Raw genomic sequence first — 19091 nt, 5'->3', positions numbered from 1 at the left:
ACACACACACAAACACAGAAGTATGGAAATACATCCGTTTTCATTTAAAAACCCCAAATTCACAGCATCAAATCAAATTCAAATTTGTATAGCGCCAAATCATAAAGTTACATCAAGGCACTTTACATACAGAACAGGTCTAGACCAAAGTCTATAAAATGATTTAAAGAGACCCAACAGATCCCCCAATGAGCAGGAAAAACTTCCTTTCAGAGGCAGAAACCTCGGGCAGAACCAGGCTGGGGGGGCATCTGCCTCAACCGTATGTTTCCAACAGTGTGTTGTTGTGTTTGCTGTAACACAAAAAAGCTCATGACTTTGCAACGAGAGGCCCACTGCACTCATGTGTGCCCCTGAAGAGAAGGCTAATGTATCAGCTGATAAAGGTGTTCGTCTTGTGCACTGACTGTCAGCGGGCAGGTAGTAGACGAGCGAAGCCAGGAAGGAGATGAGCACACAGGGGATGATGATGTTGACGATGTAGAAAAGAGGCTTCCGTTTGATGATGAGGTAGAAGGTGATGTCCTGGTGCTTGTTGCTCTCCATGGGAATGTGTTTGTAGATGTTCCTCTTGGCCGGGCGGTGGATGATCTCCCACTCGCCATTTTCTGGCGACGACGAAGAGAGAATGAGCTTTCTTTGTATTAAAAATGGTATTTTAAAAAAGTTTTACTTTAAACCTGAACTTGAATTCTGGGCATTAAAAGCAAAGCTGAAAACTCTGAAGCCTTTATTCCACTGCTTGTGAATAGAAGTCAGGATGTATTGAAGTCTATTGGAAAATCAACCTTCTCCCTGATTCATCAGCTCAGTCTCTAGTTTCAAGTCTTCAATACAAAATGATGTTAATTTTTAGACTGTATAGAACTTTAATATCAATTTTTTTGATGTTTGTGATTGGAGGACACCTGTAAAGCTTGCAGGGTCAGTGATGATCCACTCCACCGTCCATTTGCTTTCTTCGTTCTCTTCCTCCTTCAGCAGCATCCGGATCTCTTTGGCATTGTACGTCAAGGAGCTGGGGAATAAAGCATCATGGGAAATAACATTGATCTGAACAACTGAGCTGCAACATTGACATTTTCATACAAAGAGAATATTTAATTTAACAGCATTTCCCTTTTTCAACTATCCTGTATCATACAAGTGTTTACGAAAAGCCGTCGAGCTAATGTGGCTGTCAGGTTTGTGTCTCACGTGAATTTGAGTGTGCAGTTCTGCCAGTCGAAGGGGAAGTAGCTGACGCTGATGGAGCAGGAGGAGCGGAATATAGCAGGAGGTAACCAATAACAGAGACCATTATTATCAACCAGGACGTTGGAGTAATAGGCCACCTGGAACTGGGCGTCATTACTGAGAAGAGACAGACACAGATTATATTTATTTGTGCTTTCCAATATTTCAATTTCTGCTGTTTTGATTTTTTTACAGATGCTGCAGCACAAAGTGAACCTGCCATTGATTATCAGGTTTTTTATTTTTTTTTGTTAATTATTTTTCGAAATAATTGATCTCAGAAATATGAATCTCACTTGTTTTCCAGAACAATCTCCGGTAGCCACACCATACTGGACGGCAGGCGAAGCATCTCAATGCCATCAAACTCTGTTGAATTCCAGGACAGCCGGTAGTCGGTCCACGTCTGACAGACAGAGACACACATACACACACGTCAGTTCAAGTCGATTCAGTTATTGTCACATAGGAGGAAATATTTGTTGTGTTGCATGAAACGGCCCAATAATAAAACTAAGGGGGCTGAAATCAGAATAAACACCCAGCATTTGTTCAAATAAACAATCACAGACCGTTAGAGAATCTTTCTAAATACAAAGAACAGTCACATACGTGTTCTATCCATACGTTTGTCAGCAGTGTCTCATCTGCTTCTTTCTGCAAATGTAGAAAAACAGACGGATCAGAGGACAAACAGATTCAACATGAAGTCAGACTCTTCAAATGAAGTGTTATTTTTATTTCCTTCAAATTCAGACAAATTATGTTAACTGTGTTTAACAAAGTATAAAATACTAAAGGCTCCAGTTGGAATGTACTGCTTCATTTCGAGTAGGAAATGATCTCCCTGAAAACATCAACACACAGACACACACAGATACAGGCGCACATAGATAAAAGACTTTGTACTAGTGAGATGAGGTTGGAGAGTGTGAGGGCGAGGTAGACATCGACGGCATCCTGCTGTCTCTCGACGGGACGCAGCTCCTTGTTGTATCCCAACTTTTGGAACAGGTAGTTGATTAGACGCTCCTCCTCGTTCCTGGCCCAACACGCTGACACACACAGACACACATCAGGTTTACATATTAAAAGGAGGATCAGTTTTAGCAGCAAGATTACCCTCCTAAGGTCTTCTTAAGACAAAAGAACAGAACAGAAATCTATAATTTTATAACAATATTTCCCAGAATGTGCAGGAAAATCTATCAAGCCATTAATTTGAGTACAATGAGTGTTGATCTTTAAAAAGCTGTCTATGACACAGGACAACAAACAGTGTGAGTGTGTGAATGCTCATGCTGCTCAAGTTTCAGTCCAACGTAGCAGCTGTTAGCTCGTCTGTCACACCAGTTTCCTCCTAGTTCACATTTCCTCGCTATACATTCTCAGTCTGTAAAGCAGCCATGTTGGTTGTTTTGCTTGCAGACATCTTGATTTTGTATCAAATAAAAGTCCAGGTACTGTTGTGCATGAAAGTTGCTAAATACTAAATATCGAGGTGGGCATTGTTTTTTGTGAATTTCTTATTTCTTCTATTTAGTAAGTGTGAAATCGTCAAATCCATTATTTTTGCTGTAGACTTCACTGGGGAAAAAGAACTTACTACTCTAATCATCGTGGAATTGAAAGGAAGAACAACATGACAAATTTACCAAGTACACCACATATTTTCTGATTCAAACACAAAATGCACAAAACCATCTGACTTTAATTGCTGTGGAAACTGTTATTTTGGACAAAAACAAAATTAAAAGGTCAGAATACTTACCAGAGGACAGCAGTGTGAGCAGGAGCACAGCACCCTGTGCTGCTAGCTGAAGCTTCATGGCTGACTGGTGGCAAAGAGCTGAGAGGCCTGAGATCCACAACCTTCCAAAAGACCGACCGACTGACAGGCAGCAGCTGCAGAAACAAGGAGGAGAAAATAGAAATCAGGTCTGACGGTCCGGCTGCTGTCACCTCTACCCCTCTGTACGGGAAACAGAGGGGGGGTTCAGATACAGTAATAACATCTTAACAGAGATCTGACCCACGGTGAGGAATATGAAGACGCTGACAAGAAGAAATCTCTATTAACTCTGGGGAGAAAAAAAAAAAACAGAAACATAAAGTCTCTGCTGTGAAAGAATAAAAACAGGTAACACATCATGATGTTCATTTTTTAAATGATGGTTCCATTTAGAGGAAAACAGACCAGAAAGCAGCTGTTGGATTTGGGGGCAAACTGGACTTAAAATCCCAATTAATTTACGGAACATAAAGGTTATTGGAAACAGCATCACATAAATCATGTTTATTTTCATAAAAACTAGAATTGGTGGCGACAAAAGGCATCACCTGCCACACAACAGCTGATCAGAGAAACTAGTGTCTTCTTAGCAACAATCCATAAAAATCTAATGAGTCAAATCAGCTCTCACACATGCAGAGGTATATTTTATCTGGACTTAGGAATCAAGTATGAATAGACAGAAATATTTATTTAGTAAACAATAAAAACAGAGACACACAAAAAGATCTCAGGACGACTGGACTTTAAAAATACAGTTAAGCATGGCTGGAAGTGTGATTTTAATTAGAATCTGGTTTAAAAATGTATTTAATTGTCCATAATGGTGAGTGACTTCTTAAAAAACAGTTTTTTCCTCCTTTAGAGCGACAGGTTGACGTCGCTCTTCATCTTGCCACTGCTGAGGCTGTGGATCATGGCGATCATGGCCGAGTGTTTGCTCAGCTCGTCCTCCTTCTGCTTCAGCTTCATCTCCAGCTGACTCCTCTGCAGCTCCAGAGATGACGCCTGGAGAAGACACAATTTATTTGTTATTTATAAATGAATGGGTTTTGTGATTTCACTTAATTTCTTTTGCCTTACTCCTTCTTCCGTCCTTTGTTCAGAACTAGACAACAATTATTTGAATGAAACAGCAGATCTGTGTTTTTTAGTACTGCTGAGAATCACTGATTGAGTTGACCCTGTACGTGGAGTTTGTATGACATGTTAATTAATGTTAATCACCCGGACTCAGACTTTCTGTCCAGGTTTAAGTGACAAACAAATATGTATGTTGTATATAGCTGCTCTAACTCTCCTCATTACCTTGATGCTGGCGTCCTTCCTGGCCTGCTCTGTTTTGTTCAGTTCCTTCCTCAAAACATCCACCGTCTCCTCCAGTGCGCTCCTCTCCTGATCCAGTTTCTTCAGCTTCTCCTCCTCGGCCCGGAGTTCACCATGGAGAGCTGACAGGGACGAGGCGAAGGTCATTCTCCATCTGACCACTGAGTTAACTGACAGGCAGCAGGAGATGAACTCTGACTCACCTGTGATGTTGTTGTTCTTCTGCTGTAGATCTGATTGGAGGGATCTGATCTCCTCCCCTCTCTCCTCCATCACTGACACCATCCTGAGGAAGAGAGAGAGAAACTGAAACTTGACTGAAGACAGAGTTCATTTGGTAAAAAAAAATAAAATGAAATCAATAAAAAAAAGCAGCAGGGACAAATAAAGCTTATTACCTTTCGTGCTGCAGCTGCAGTGCCTCATGGTTTTTCCTCAGTGTGTCATTTTGTTTGGTGAGAGAGATGTGAGACGTCTGCAGTTCCTTCAGCAGCCGCTCACTCTCATTGAACCTGCACAAAAGAAAAACCCATGAACATGCCGGTATACCTGTTCACATCCCCAATACACCCTCAATACTTCTGTTTCAGCCTCTGACCTGTTGAGCAGGGTGTTGTAGGCTCCTTTCAGGGCCTGGTGCTCCTCAGAATCCTGCTGCAGTCTGGCATTGTGCTGCAGCAGCTCCTCCATGTCAGCTTTGGAGCGCTCCACTTCCAACACCTGGTTGCTCAGCTCACCCTGCAGGTCCTCACGGCGGCGCTCAGCATCCTTCAGCAGACCACCAAGCTTACGAGCCTGAAGACAGATGACCATATATCTTTTTTTTATAGGACCCCGGTGTTTAAAAAAAACAGAATAAGAACAAGATGGCAGGTGTGTAACTTCACCTCAGCCTCAGCTTGAGCTCGTTGGACACGAAACTGAGCGATGAGACGGTCGGCCTGAGAAAGAGCCAGAGCTTTCGCCTCCAACAAGTCCTGCAGACGACCCTCCTTCGACTGAAGAGGAGACAAAAGACACACAACTGAGACAACCCTCGCTTATAGGGACAATATCATATTCTAAGATCAACCACCAATCCCACTCCTTTAACTATTTAAAAACCAGAAAAATAAGAGAATAAAATCTCTGCCGACAGACTTAACTGGAGTCGAATGTGACATGATCTGACAAAAATACTCACTGCAAATGCTGAGAGCTTCTGTTCATAAATGTCGATGATCTCAGACACGTGTGAGTCTTTAACTTGTTCTTGCAGCTACAAAAAAAAAAAAAAAAAAAAGCCCATACAATGAAGATTCTGGAGATCGGTAACTTTATATTTAGAATTTTCGTTTCTAAATAATCATCCTGATGTAAAAAGAAAAGGAACTTCACAATTAAGTCAATGACATTATCAATTTAAAAAAAAAAAAAAAAAAAAAAACACCTGCTGCACCTCCAAACCAATCTGTATCTTCTCCACCAGACTGTGGACACTCCTGAGGGAACCATTCGAGGACTCCAGTACGCTGCTGTTTGTCCTCGGGGCCTGGACCTCTTGTACTGCGACGCGTTTGACGGACAGGTCGGCCTCCCTCTGCCGATAGGCGTTGTTGGCCGCTATGCTTTCTCCCAGACTTGGAAAAAATACAGATTGGCCGTTGAGTAGCATTTCACTAAAACTGTGTTCTTGTTCATTGTTAGTGTTTTGTCTTTGCTTTGCCCAAGAAAAAAAAATTATTATTTCCAAATTATTTTTTCTGTGAATATGTAATTATCATTCCCACTGAAATCAAGATTTCTCCAATTGAGTTGAGAGTCACACAGCAGGAGAAAGATACCATCTGATTGCCTTTTATTCCTTTTTAAGCTTGGTTGTTAAACAGCTGTCAATCCTCACGGTGGTTATGTAGTAATGTAAAACCAACAGATGGAAATATATAAGTATTTGTTTTTCTATTCCATTGCAATTCCTGACCACTGACAGCTTCCTCTGTGTGTCTCTGGAGAATTACATTAAGAACCACCGACAGCATCTTGTAGGAAACTGTGAGGATACGGACAGACAAACATCTGACTCATCTGTGTAACAGAAATGACTAAATGAATTGTGTTGGTTTGAGTCACTGACTCACACCAAGGATGGGAAGTCTGGGAGGGGTGAGGCTTCAAACAGCAGCGAGAGGCCGGTTTGCACACACTCTCTGCGGTGGGACGTCAGCGCCAGAGACAGGGGGGTGACTATCCTCTGATCCTGATCGGCAGATCCAGGAACAGAGGAAGGTCAGAGAGAAAACCACAGCACTGGAAGGATCGTGTCACAGCAGGTTAAGGTGTGACCGTACCTGCAACATCCTGTAGAAGCTGGTCTCCATGTCTTTCACCTGTTGTCTCAGTTTGCTCATTAACTCCAAGGTCTTGAGTAGAGCTTCTGCACACACCTGACTGAGATGAAACACACAACTCTGAGTATCTATTCAGTTAGCTAAAGCAGACACACAAATACAAAGCAGGCTGTCACTCACCTGAGATCGTTGTCAGAGCTAGAAGGGAGTGGCATGAGGGGGTTGTGGCCATGGCAACAGGAGAGGAGGGATTCAACCTGCGAGAGGCAGAGCTGAACGCTCACCTGACAGGAAACAAAGGACCTGGTGGAGTCATCGGTGCACAGGAGTGGAAAAGTCAAGGCTTCAAAATAAACACAAACACACAAATGTACACAAAGAGCAGTGCAATGCAAGGTCGGTTAAAAAGGATATGAAGCAGCAAACTGGTGACGTGTGTGATGCGGTGACAGTGTCTTCTCAGGTGAGCGTCTCCATTTGCAGGTTCAAGACCCTTCAGGAGACCCACCAGGACTGGAACCAACAGCTCCACAAAGCTAAACACACAATTAGGGACCGCCTCAGTTCCCAGTGCTTCCTGAACACACAAGGACACACAATAGTCACATTCTGAACAGGCTGGACCTTCAGTCATATTCAGAGTTAAAAGCTCAACTTGAAAACAGAAAATATAGTAAAGCTCCATCAGAATGAACTGAGGCTTGTATTTGTATTACTTTTTGTTTTTTTCCTAATAGAACTTGTTTCGTTTTGAGGACATGGTTCATCTGTGATATCTCACTCACTAGGGGGTGCCACTATAGAGTATAAACAAATTCTTAAAAGTACTGTACAGAACCATTTGCCATATCAAAATGTAAATACTCAACACTATGGTGATTCACTTCTATGTGAGTTCAAAATAACCCATCATCATGATTCAAAAGGTCTGCGGGGAGAGCCGTCTTATCTTCAGTACAACATGTAGATGTTTGCATCACGGTTAGTAGAACAATCTCAGTAGAAAGTATTTCCCAAATTGCTAACTCGTTTTTTGTTATATCGCACTGCAGGAGATGTATTATTTTTAATACCCATGAATCCACAAAGCAGTCTATATCTTTTGAGCAGAATAAACTGGCAATGCTTCAATTCTGGAATATGGAATATGGAATATGAAGCTTCCATTGCAGACTGAAATTTTCCCCAGACGACAAAACATGAAAGGAAATTCCAACACACACACACACACACAAAAGTGTACTGAAGGGAAACTTCAACAGAACAGGAAGTGCAGGTGACCTACATTCAAATATATTGATCTGTAATCTGTAATTCGTTTTGTAAATGTCTGGAAGCTGAAATGTATGAATCTAAAACATCCAGTTTATTTATTCTGTGATAATTGTGGTTTAAAATGTAATCAAGAAAAAGGTTTTGTGTGTTGTTATCATCAATCCTTTTTTAGAAAAACATATTTCAAGAGAAAGAGACAACAGTGGCTTTTCTAAGTGTTTGCATTCTATTTAACACCAAGATTAAAATAACTTTAATGCACATATTTACGATATGTAAAACGTGAAAGGGAATGACTGAACCCAGACTGGACCCCATTGGTCTGCCGTCTCACCTCCAGCAGCTCGTTCAACAGCCGCAGGGCCTGGAGAGAACAAGATTCAGCACCCTCCACAGGCAAGCTCAGCCACTGTACCAGAGCTGGTCCGGGCTCAGCCTTGCACCCTGGATCCAGCCCACCCACCGGCCGCCGGGCTGCCGCTCTGAGCTTGGCCCCGACCGGTTTGAAGACCACCTTGCACAGGAGAGAACGCAGACCTGACACACTGCACATGGCCAGCAGGAGCTCCAGAACCTTCAAAAAACAAAAACAGGGATTTAAGTTTATTTAACCATTTGTGGTTCAATCAAGGCAGCACTGTTGCCTCCATGTTTTCCCCATGCCTGTGTGGGTTTCCTCCCACCATCAAAAGACGTCCTGTTTGGGTTCATTGGTGACTCTAAACTCTCCGTAGGTCTGAGTGGTTGTTGGTCTCTGTCTGGAGACCTGTCCAGGGTGACTCCGCCCCTCACCCAGAGTGAGCTGGGATTGGCTTCAGAACCCCCCATGACCCGGAAACAGATCAGAGGTGGAAGATGGGTGAATGGATCAGGGATCAGCCAAGAAGTTTAAACTGCTCCTGACACGTTCTGTCTCAGCTACATGATGTCTGGAGTTCTATCACTGTTTCTCATTCTGAGAATTTGTGTGCTAGAACCGGCAGATATCACCACCCACAAACTCCAGACAGAAAGGCCCCAGGCCTGTTGACTCATGTGTCCAATATAAAAACTTTAAAAAGGCCAAATAAACGAGAAAATGTGACACTTTTTTTGCACAAACTTGGAATGACATGACTGAAGCAGGAAACATTGGGGGGGGGAATCTGAGTTTTGGTTTCGTGGCAAAGTCCCTCAGAAATGGTGGCATAGAGTCTCAGTTCTCAGAAACTGCATAAAATGAAAACAGATTTGAGTTGAGCTGGTATTGGTTGAATGTAACCCCCCCATTTCCTGCAGATGACCCGTTAATGGGAACTTCTGTTTCCCCACAGCAGGCACGAGTGGTGCATAACGCTGTGTGCAAATGCTGTATGGTTACTATTGGCTCACCTTCGCTGCAGATTCTGGGTCTTTTGATTGCAGCAGTCCCAAAACCTGAGATACACATGCTGAGAAGTGCTGATACCTAGAAAAGAAAAGATGGCTTTCAACAATCCAAGTGAAGTCTGCAGGGCGCTAAAGCAACCATGGAGGTTAAATGCTCTGTGCAACATACATCTCTGTGCATTTACCTTGTAAGGAAGTCTGCTATTTTGTGGTTCTTCAACAGATCAACCAAAAGGTCAACAGAGTATTTTCTGGTCAGAGTACCATCACCATTCACAATGATGTTGAACACAAGCTGGAAAGTCTGGTGAATATTCTTTGCGTCAAAGAGCTGGTAGAAAAATACAAAAACATTAGTGAGACTAAGTGATAGTGGAAAGATGAACAAACAGAAAACACGTTTGTGCCACCAAGATAAAACAAAAAAAGGAAACTCAACAAATAAAAACACACACACACTTTTTTTTTTTTTTTTTGAAAGACCATACTTATACTGACAGCGGCATCATTCTGCAAACCAGTCAGTATGCCAGTTGGGTGACTTATTTTGTGTTCAATAAAATTAGACACATGAGACATGTCAATCAGTCACCATTTCTCATTCTGATGTTTGATATAAACATGAAGCTCCCATCTTCTATCTGAAGGATTTCATTTGCTGTCTCATGATTTTCTGCCTGGAACTTCATGAATGAGCAGGTGTGTGAACAGGCAGTACAATCGGAAATATAATGGAAACCTCAATATGGCTAACTGAACAAAAAAAAGCACATACATACATACATAGCACATTCATTTATTTATTTAACAAAAATTTATCCCTTAAGAGAAATTAAAAAAAAAAAAAATTCTGCTGGTCTGATCTCCTCTGGTAGGTTTTTTCCCCCCAAAGTATTAGGCAAGATGTGTTTTCTGAGTTAGTATCTCTGTCAGGACTGTTCTTAATTTAGAGGAAAAATGCTGGAGAAAAAAAAACTGCAGGTTGTTCTACATATGCATGCAGGATTAAATTAAGATGTTAACTTAGCCATCACTTTTCGTTTTTCCACCCACCTTCTCTCCAACCTTCTCGTTCAGGGTAAGGCTGGATAGAATGGACAAGGTGAAGACCACCACAGTGAGACTGTTGTGAGCCAGGAAGTTGATCAGCGTTCGATAAAACGGCTTCAAATTGTCCTATAGAAACACAAGAATCAAGCTAAGATATCTACAAACTACTGCCTTTTTTCTTTCAGACCCAATAATTCACTGTCATTTCAACATACATGACAGGATTAACAACAAAAACATCAGCACATCACACACAGTACATGAAATAAAACAGATGACCACAGTCAGACAAAACTCGGTGTGGTTTAATCATCAAACACTATTTTCATGATTTCTGACAAAGTTTGATGTTGGAATTCCATTAAAAATTTTGTAAAAGGTGTAAATTTGTAAAAAACAACACAGTGGTTCAGCGGTTAGCACTGTAGCCTCACAGCAAGGTGTTGGGTTTGAAACCCACTCTCTGTGGGTGTCTTGACTTTGCAAACTGAAGTTAAAAAAAAAATCCAATAATCAATAAAGACTTTCAGCTCTTCCCCACAGCGTTTGACAAATGAAGGAGAAGAACATGTCTGAGGAAAGTGGAACTGAAGGTAAACATTTTTCATAGCTTGTGAGATACAGTAGAAACTCACCAGAGACTTGACGTGACTCTGCACAGAGTGATTATCACGACATAGGTTGGCCATGAGGCCGAGGCAGGACACGAGGACATCCTCATTGTGAGAACGGCTATAAGGAAACAGCACAGTAACAGTTAGCTGAAGGCCAAGCCGTACTTTAATTAACATTAGATCATAGGGAACAATGTCAGATGTGAGCTTTACATGTTGGTCATAAGAAACGCTACAAGCTCATGAATGTAGTTTGTTGACTCGAAGATTCGAGTGTTGTACGTCAGTTTCTGCAGCACCTGTAAACACTGAAACACAAATACAACGTTCAGACAGGTTTCCCTTCGTTTTCCCTGCAGAACACCAAGAAGTCATTGTGGTTGTTTCTTTCAAAGTCATGAAATAATAAATAGCACCAACAGGAGACAAATGTCTGGAGTGGTAGAATTACCTGGAGAACCAGTGGCTCTCTTGGTGTAGCACTGTGGCAGTGGATGACAGAAGCTAAGGTGCTGGTGAGGTTGTAGCTGCTGTGTAGTATCTCCCGACTTTCCTCATCACACGCTGAAAGAGCATGAGGGGGAAAAATAATACAGGTAGTTCTGACAGCTGAAGAAACACACTAACATGAGGTTGTGGTGTGAAAAAGGCGGGTATGATGTGTGGCTGCAGATTCTCACTACCTAGATGTGCCAGCAAGGAGATGATGGCGCTCGTCAGGGTTGGGCTGGTGTTTGGGTTTCCAACCAGCTCCACCAGCCCACTCACACACTCACTGGGTAAAACCTGACCTGATGACAGCAGCTGGTCACATTTTAGGCCTGAGAGCTCCTGCAAACACACACGAGCAGAGCAGCGGGGTATAATACAGACCGTCAGCTCCATCAGGGTTGCTGTGCACCGAGCACACATGCTCTTACCTCCACCTGTCTCTGCAGCTGAGCCGCACAGTGGGCCGTCCTGCTGTCTCTGTACTGCCGGATCAGCAGCAGCAGAGACTTCAGACAGGTCGTCAGGTCCATCCTGCGGGACGAGAACACCTTTTAAAGCGTCTGAACTCTGACGTCACATCATACAACGAACAAAGCACGGAGTTAGCCGACACCAGCTAGCTAACCCAACGCAGTCTTTGGTGACAGCAGCGCATTAAAACGGTTTTTTCACCATTTCACTGCGTGAGTGAACCACGTGACACCTTTTCCTACTTATATGTCACAAACTACCTTTAGTTTGTTGTCTTGTCTTCGATAAACATCAACAACAACAAAAACAACCGGCGACAAACCGGCAACGTCCTCCCGCTCCCGGCTTCGAACGGCGAAGACCAGGCCATGTCCGCGGAGAGGGGAGACAGGAGGGTTCATCTTTATCAATAAAGCGAATATCGATGCGTATTACTGTCAATAATTTATGTTTTGATTAATAAATAATGTATATATTACTTTAAAACAAAACCTGATGACAATAACTCTGTATACTTGATTAATTTAACTGGCTAAAAGCGGACCCCCCCATTACAAGTGTTGGAACAGGCCATGTGTCCGTTCGGAAAGGTGCAGAACAGGAAACAGCCATTCTTTACAAAATAAAATAAAATTGACTTTAATTTAGATTCAAGTAAAATTTTTAATCAAACTAGAACAAAGAACACTGGCCAGTATAAAAGGTTATAACCATGCTTTAATAAATTAAATTAAATTGAATGAAATGAAATAAAATAACATAAATCAAATTGAATTTAAATTAAATTTATTTATACTTACATTTAATTAATTTAATTTAATGAAATGTAATATAAACAAACATATAAGATAAAGTAGAACAAATAAAACTAAAAAATGAAGGAGCAACAGCCATACTTTTCTGAATAAAATCAAACTAAACATTAAAAGAAACATTTAATTTAAATCAAAAAGAACAAATTTAACAAAACAAAGTTACTCAAACCATTACTTTAGGTTATTATTGGCACTTTGGTTCAACTACTCGAAACTTCATTGTAAGTCCAGCAAAAGAACAGCAGAAGGATTGTCTTCATATTGTCTTCATACACGTTAGTTTGCATCAGCATGTTTTTTTATAAAGTTTTATAAAGTGACTGGATTTAGCAGCTGCATATATGTAAAGAGGGCAACTAATATCAGACGATATAAATATTTTGGAGATTGGAGATTTTTTTAAACAATGTATTGGTTTATTATTATTATTTATTTTTTTCGTTTTTTAGTTTATTATTATTATGATAATCCCTTGACCAGAAAAATGGGGTATTACAGTTATATAGTTTGCATCATAATCCCTTCAGCACCAACATTAGTATACAAATACTTGTGTTTGCTAATTAAATTACGGCTCCCACAGAACTGTGAGTATTAACCTGAGGACTGCCTTCATAAATCAGACATATATATCCCATGTGGTACAATTTGATTCCTTAAACCAGAAGCCAACTTTGCTTGCTAGATTTTGTTAGTTTGTTTATGTATTTGTATATTTGTACGTGTATAGATTTGTGTGTCAGTAGCTGCTTCTGTGTTCTCGTGTGGAAACTGTGGTTTGACCATGAGTATCACAAGCATCTTTTGTTGTTTCCACTATGTGCATGCGTGGTCACTCGAATGAAAAAGGCAGAAATAAACACTCACTTTCAAATTGCAATCAAGAAAATAAACTGCAAAAAAAAATAAAGCAATTTGCAATGATTGTAAGCAAAAAAATGCAAAGGTGTGAAAAGAGAAACAGGATGTTTGTCCTGGCCTGCTTCTGTAGCTCACATGTACTGATCTGCCAAGAGTCACATGTCTGTGTGCAAAGTGAAAGTCCTGACTGTCACACTGGATTATAAGAATAGATGACTAAATTCATCAGGAAAATCAATCAAAACAAAAGTACAACATTTTTATTTTCTTCGTTGCATTTATAACAAAAGCAACTGCTGCATTGCAACCTGTAACCAGAGCTGAAGAAGACGCTGAAGGCAAAGGCACGACACAAAGCCGCAGGTTCAAACCGCAGATGACTGTTATAATATCCAGAGAAGAGCAGTGCAGTGACCATGAACATTTTAGTCTCTGTTAAATTTACAGTGCTCATTACTTTACTACTTGTTCACAAAGACACTTTGATAGGGGACAAAAAAAGAAAACAGTTTTTAGTGAGTGAAAAGAGAGAATTAGTTTAACAAGGAGAAAACAGAGCTGTCTTTCCATCTGAAGGTTTAAAATCTATAGAAACGGTATAGATACATAACCTGAAAAAATATTCGTGATATTTGAAAAGGATCATTACGTCCAACCTTCACATTTAGATTTTAACATGTTTTCATGAATTGTGAGTAACACATTCATAAATAACGAATGAAAAGCTTATATATACTCAGACTCTTTAATGGAAGGAAGGTCAAAATAACTGACTCCATCTACCTTACTCTCCTTTATTCATCTCAACTCTCTGAGCCACAGAGCTTGATTTTTTCTTCCTTCGCCATCTTGAACACACACCTCAGTTCATTTTGACTCCCACCTCACACACACTTGCCCAAAATACTGACTGCAGCACTGCATGAGGATCAATGCATCAAAGAATATAGTCTCAAAGAAATAAAGACAGAAAGTGTCCAGCTGTTTAAAAATAACCGACTTTTACGTGTGTGTTTCTTCAAAAAGAGCCTGCTTAAAGGAAGAACATTTCAGGGACACTTTGGTGGTTTTGTTCTCGTCATGTTGTTGAAGTGAGAAAAAATTATATTGAACAGCGGAGACTGATGCTTTCATTTTGTTGCAGGTCCTTCTTCAGATGCAGCAACGGACATCATAAATCCAAGAATCTGCTTTCATACACATGCTGATCATAAAGTTGTTCTTGTTTTTAATGCAGTTCCCTTTTTCTACATTTAGTAGAAGAAATTGTGCGTTGAATTGTCATCCTTCACAAAGTTGACTGGATGATTTTTCAACATGAGTAAATTCTGCTGCATCAACACTTTCCAAACGTGCATAATTTATCACCTGAATCAAGCGCAAACAATCAAGTCCCGGAAAAAAATTGAGAAGAGAGAGAAGCCAAAAAGCAACGGCAGAGAAATCCAACCAAGAAGACCGAGATTCGTCCTGCAGAAAGCAGGAATGTGTGTTGCAGATTTAGTGAAACTTTACTCAACAGTTGCTGTGACATTTCATTCAAAACTACAAATGTAAAAAGTTACTCTGGAGCAAAAGTCAAAGTCACAAGGATTCATCCTCCAGTGAACACAAATGATTTCAGTCACTGATCCACAGAGATAAAAACAGGCTGAGGAAAATTCAAAGTTCAGGCAAGAGGCTGAAAATGTGTCCACGGTCCTTCAAGGTCCTCATTCTGTCCACCAGCCGGCCGTCCTCGTAGGTTCAGCCTTTCCCCCAAAACATTAGTGATGCTTCATGTTAATTAGGAAGAACTTTGACATAGTCAGAGGTTGAATAATCTAAAGAAGAATAGGAAGAAGAAGTGGTCAGAGGTCAAATCCACAATGAAGATACTGTGAGAAAAGGACGAGCAGATCAGTGAAGAGCATGACGTACTTTCATAGTCAGGTTCTTCATCATCATGCTGCATCGGCGACAGCTCCGCCTCAGGTGATCTAACAGGTGATCTAGGAGGTGGTCTGACAGGTGGGCCTTGGGGATGGGTTTGCGGATGAATCAACATGGCCGTCTTCCTTTTGACGGAGTGGCGCAGGTGCATGGCCAGGCCCTGGTTCTTCCTCTTGAAGTGAAGAATCAGATCGTCCAGATTCTTAAAGTACATCTCCTGTTGTTCTCCTGACATCTGATGGAATAACAGCCCCAGATTACAGACAGCCTGACTGAATTTAACCTTTAACCCCATCCATAACTAGGATTGTATATTCATAATGCACACATATTATTCAGATTGAAATGTACAAATCTGCACATATTCAGTCAGTGTACTGTGATTTCTACATTCCACTAAAAATAGCCATTTGTTTTAATGAAAACATATAATTTTTTATATTTTAACCTCACAGCCTTTAAAAAAAGTAACTAAAGTAACTTTGTTCTCCAGACAATCAGGCTGAACCTTCAACCTCTTTTGCACATTGCAGTCCACTGTTGGCCCTTTATTGGTGCAGCCAGTACTAAAGCGGGAAACCTCCTTAAAAGGTGCAGCTTTTATGACACTGTTGAAAAATAGTACAGGAAGTCGGTTATTGAACGCAGAGCACAGAGATGGTCTGTCAAATGTACCACGTGTAAAACAGACAGGTGTGAGTATTAAAACTACAGTAGAGAGTGGCTTCATGTCTGCGATGGAAATAAAAATGGGCACCAAAAAAACATCTGTCTGCCCTTCAGGTAAAAATAGTGTGTGGGCTGAGTCAAAGCAACGTCAAGGAACTTTCCTGTGGTATTAAAGAAGGAGGAGGCTGATAACCAGGCTTTCACCATGAGGTTGGAAATAAAGTTCAGTTCTCTAATTAATGCACTTCAGTTTCATTTCTGTGTTTAGTTGTTTTACGGCTAATAAAATTATACTTTCGAAAAACGTCTTATTGGCCCAGTCACTTTTAATAATTTAGTGATAAAAATTAACTTTGTTATCTTTGTGTTACATTTCAATCACAATCACATCAGAACGACAAAACCTGATGATGATGATGATCAGAGACACATTTAAAATGTTGAATTCAAGAGTGACCAGAAAATAAGAAAACAAGAAAAGTTTTCAAAAGCTGTGAGGTTACATATAAATATAAATATGTAGGATAAAACTATCTGTTTCAAGCCGCATACAAACTGAACCTCAATTTTATTTTGTGCTACTATTGTTTCCTGTTTTTAAATGAAGTTATTGTGTTATTTTCAAATGTGTTTTCACCACTTTTAAAGTAGCCTAGTGTGTCGAGAAAGGCACTTAAATTAAATTAAATGGATTATTATTATTACTATTATTAGAAAAAGCCAACGACTTAAAATAGAGAAACTCTGTTTTAGTATCTTTCTTTTAATATCACTCCTTCAGTGAAGGGTTAGGGTTAGCCCAACGCAGTCAGTGTCTTAATAATTCATTTTATTGCTAATATAAATGAAAATGTTTGTTTCACAGTGTCACAAATCTGCTCATCAGGTTAATTCGTTATTGGTCTATTCTGCTGTTTTGAAATTTGACTTGGTCTGTTCACGTTTTTATTTCTTACCCTCATATTATCTGAAGATCTATGAAGTAATTTGAATTTCATCTCATTCATAAACAGTAGATAGATGGCGAATAAATTCCGTTTTGGCCGACATGTTGATGTGTTTACATACAGTGTGTGTGTGTTTACCAGGACAGTGTATTGTCCGTTGCATGTCTGCAGCAGCCTGTAGGTGTACACAACTTTCTTTTTACTGTAAAGACAAACAGGACAGATGTTGAAGAGTCTCTGTTATAGATGTAATGTGACTGCTCGTGAATGTTTAAGTCATTCCATCAGAAAATTTCTGTAATTCGAGCATCTCAGAAAATTTCAAAGACGAGGAGGCATCAGCTCACACAACAACACAACAAAGTGTGACTGCGGCTGAATCATTTGTAAACACAGAAATTAAACCCATGAATGAATGAATATTTCATTATTTCTGCGCTCCTCTTTGACTTCTTCATAAACAAAGTGGATAAAGTCACCTGATGAGTCTGAATATTTGATGCTTTAAACGGGAAAGTACTCACTAAACACACAGACACATGGCTCCTCTGATGGTCTCGCTGTCTCGGATCAGATAAGCTCCGTCCTTGTTCTTCTTCCCCAGCAGATCCTCGCACTCCTTCCTGCTGATAGCGCCGTGGTAACACACTGGCAGTGATGTTGCCATGGCGACATCCACCACATCCACCAGCCCCCCGTGCTTCTCTCAGGCTGCTGCCATTTCTGCCGAGGAGGAGAAGAAGCAGCAGCAGCAGCTCTGAGTTTCCTGCAGGTCGAGCGTGAAGAGGGGGGATCAGCTCCTTCACACAGGGAGGTGTCGAGCACAATGACAGGCAGAGAAGAAAAACCGCTGCAGCCGGTTAATGACACAGGAAGTCTTTCTGTGTGTGAGAAGACAGAGTGGAGTCGCCTCAACAGAACCAAAAGCAGAAGTTTGATGTCACAATTAGAGGTGATAAAAAGCAGAAAAAAGACTAACACATCAGTTAAAGGATTGTACAAAAGCACACAACAACGAGACACAAACCAACAGAACAACATTAAGTTGTTAAATATGTAAATTGTTTAAACAGAACTTGGAAACTTGGAACGTATTTGTCATTATTTTTTTTATCTCTCACCTCATCATGACTGCCAGCTCAGATGAACGGTGAGGGGGCATGGCCTCCGGCAATAAGCTCTTTAACTGGCTGCAGAACACGGTGACCTCAGCGTGATCTTTCCTTCGTGTCATAAAGACCTGGTCGGGTCGGCCTGAATTTCCTGTGTGGGATTTTGGAGCAAACTGAATGAAAGAATAAAGTTAATTATTTGAACGTTCCTGAGTCTGGTCTAGATGTTCGTGGCCTCCTGGACTCCAGTTTCAGGGAGCTCTCTTCCTCCTCGATTACATGTCTGCTCAGCTTCACTGCTTTTGAAGTGTTTTAGAGGGAGACTTAAATTACATGTGTTCATGTTGAGCTGCGTTCAGGGCAGGCCGGGCCGGGCCGCAGCTTCTATTAATATCCATCACTGCTGCAGCTTTAAGCTTCTGTTCTGTTTCATCACATAGTCCACGAAAATATATATTTTTGCACAAAATTTGCAAAGAAACCACAAAAACAGTGTGAGCTCAACAAACGCTCAAGAGTTTGTGAGCAAACAGATACAACTTTCTTTACTCAGAATGAATTATTGTTTGCATCTATATTAGTTTGTTCTGCATGGATGCTGCACATTTGTAGACATGGATATAAATGCACAGAATTCACCAACATTTCTTTTATTTTAGTTTGGATTTGACACGCTCACTTTAGGACAGAGGATATGATAAATGAAATAAATATTCTTATTTATGCCTGTCACAGTTTAAGTTTGTTGAATATGCCTTTTGCAAGGAAGCAAAAAACAACAACAAAAAAACACATGGAAAAGAG

At 40.6% G+C, this 19091-nt stretch overlaps 2 protein-coding genes across 3 annotated transcripts; both read right to left on the bottom strand.

Moving 5' to 3' along the window:
- Positions 1–3025: 3025 nt before the first annotated feature.
- Positions 3026–12297, bottom strand: cip2a (cellular inhibitor of PP2A). Of its 2 annotated transcripts, none has more exons than XM_029528892.1 (23): positions 12212–12297; positions 11909–12011; positions 11672–11819; positions 11440–11552; positions 11202–11296; positions 11010–11106; positions 10378–10500; positions 9510–9655; positions 9328–9403; positions 8291–8530; positions 7096–7258; positions 6862–7009; positions 6682–6781; positions 6472–6590; positions 5784–5973; positions 5538–5612; positions 5242–5352; positions 4953–5149; positions 4753–4866; positions 4558–4640; positions 4337–4476; positions 3273–4036; positions 3026–3141 (listed from the first exon to the last, which is right to left on the bottom strand). In XM_029528892.1, the coding sequence occupies exons 2-22, from the start codon at positions 12008–12010 to the stop codon at positions 3890–3892; spliced, it is 2727 nt and encodes a 908-aa protein (XP_029384752.1). In that variant the 5' UTR covers position 12011; positions 12212–12297; the 3' UTR covers positions 3026–3141; positions 3273–3889. The 2 variants fall into 2 exon arrangements, with proteins under 2 accessions (XP_029384752.1, XP_029384753.1); XM_029528893.1 differs by having other exon boundaries at positions 5793–5973.
- Positions 12298–13926: 1629 nt separating this feature from the next.
- Positions 13927–17977, bottom strand: LOC115061098 (SH2 domain-containing protein 1B2). Its single transcript, XM_029529331.1, has 4 exons — positions 17700–17977; positions 17314–17377; positions 15548–15794; positions 13927–15450 (listed from the first exon to the last, which is right to left on the bottom strand). Exons 1-4 carry the CDS (start codon positions 17840–17842, stop codon positions 15410–15412), a joined length of 495 nt encoding a protein of 164 aa, XP_029385191.1. The 5' UTR covers positions 17843–17977; the 3' UTR covers positions 13927–15409.
- Between the last annotated feature and the right edge of the window lie 1114 nt (positions 17978–19091).

The sequence above is a fragment of the Echeneis naucrates genome, chromosome 20 (assembly GCF_900963305.1).
Source record: "Echeneis naucrates chromosome 20, fEcheNa1.1, whole genome shotgun sequence".
In the NCBI taxonomy this organism is placed as follows: domain Eukaryota; kingdom Metazoa; phylum Chordata; class Actinopteri; order Carangiformes; family Echeneidae; genus Echeneis; species Echeneis naucrates.
This window is presented reverse-complemented; position numbering and strand designations above follow the sequence as displayed.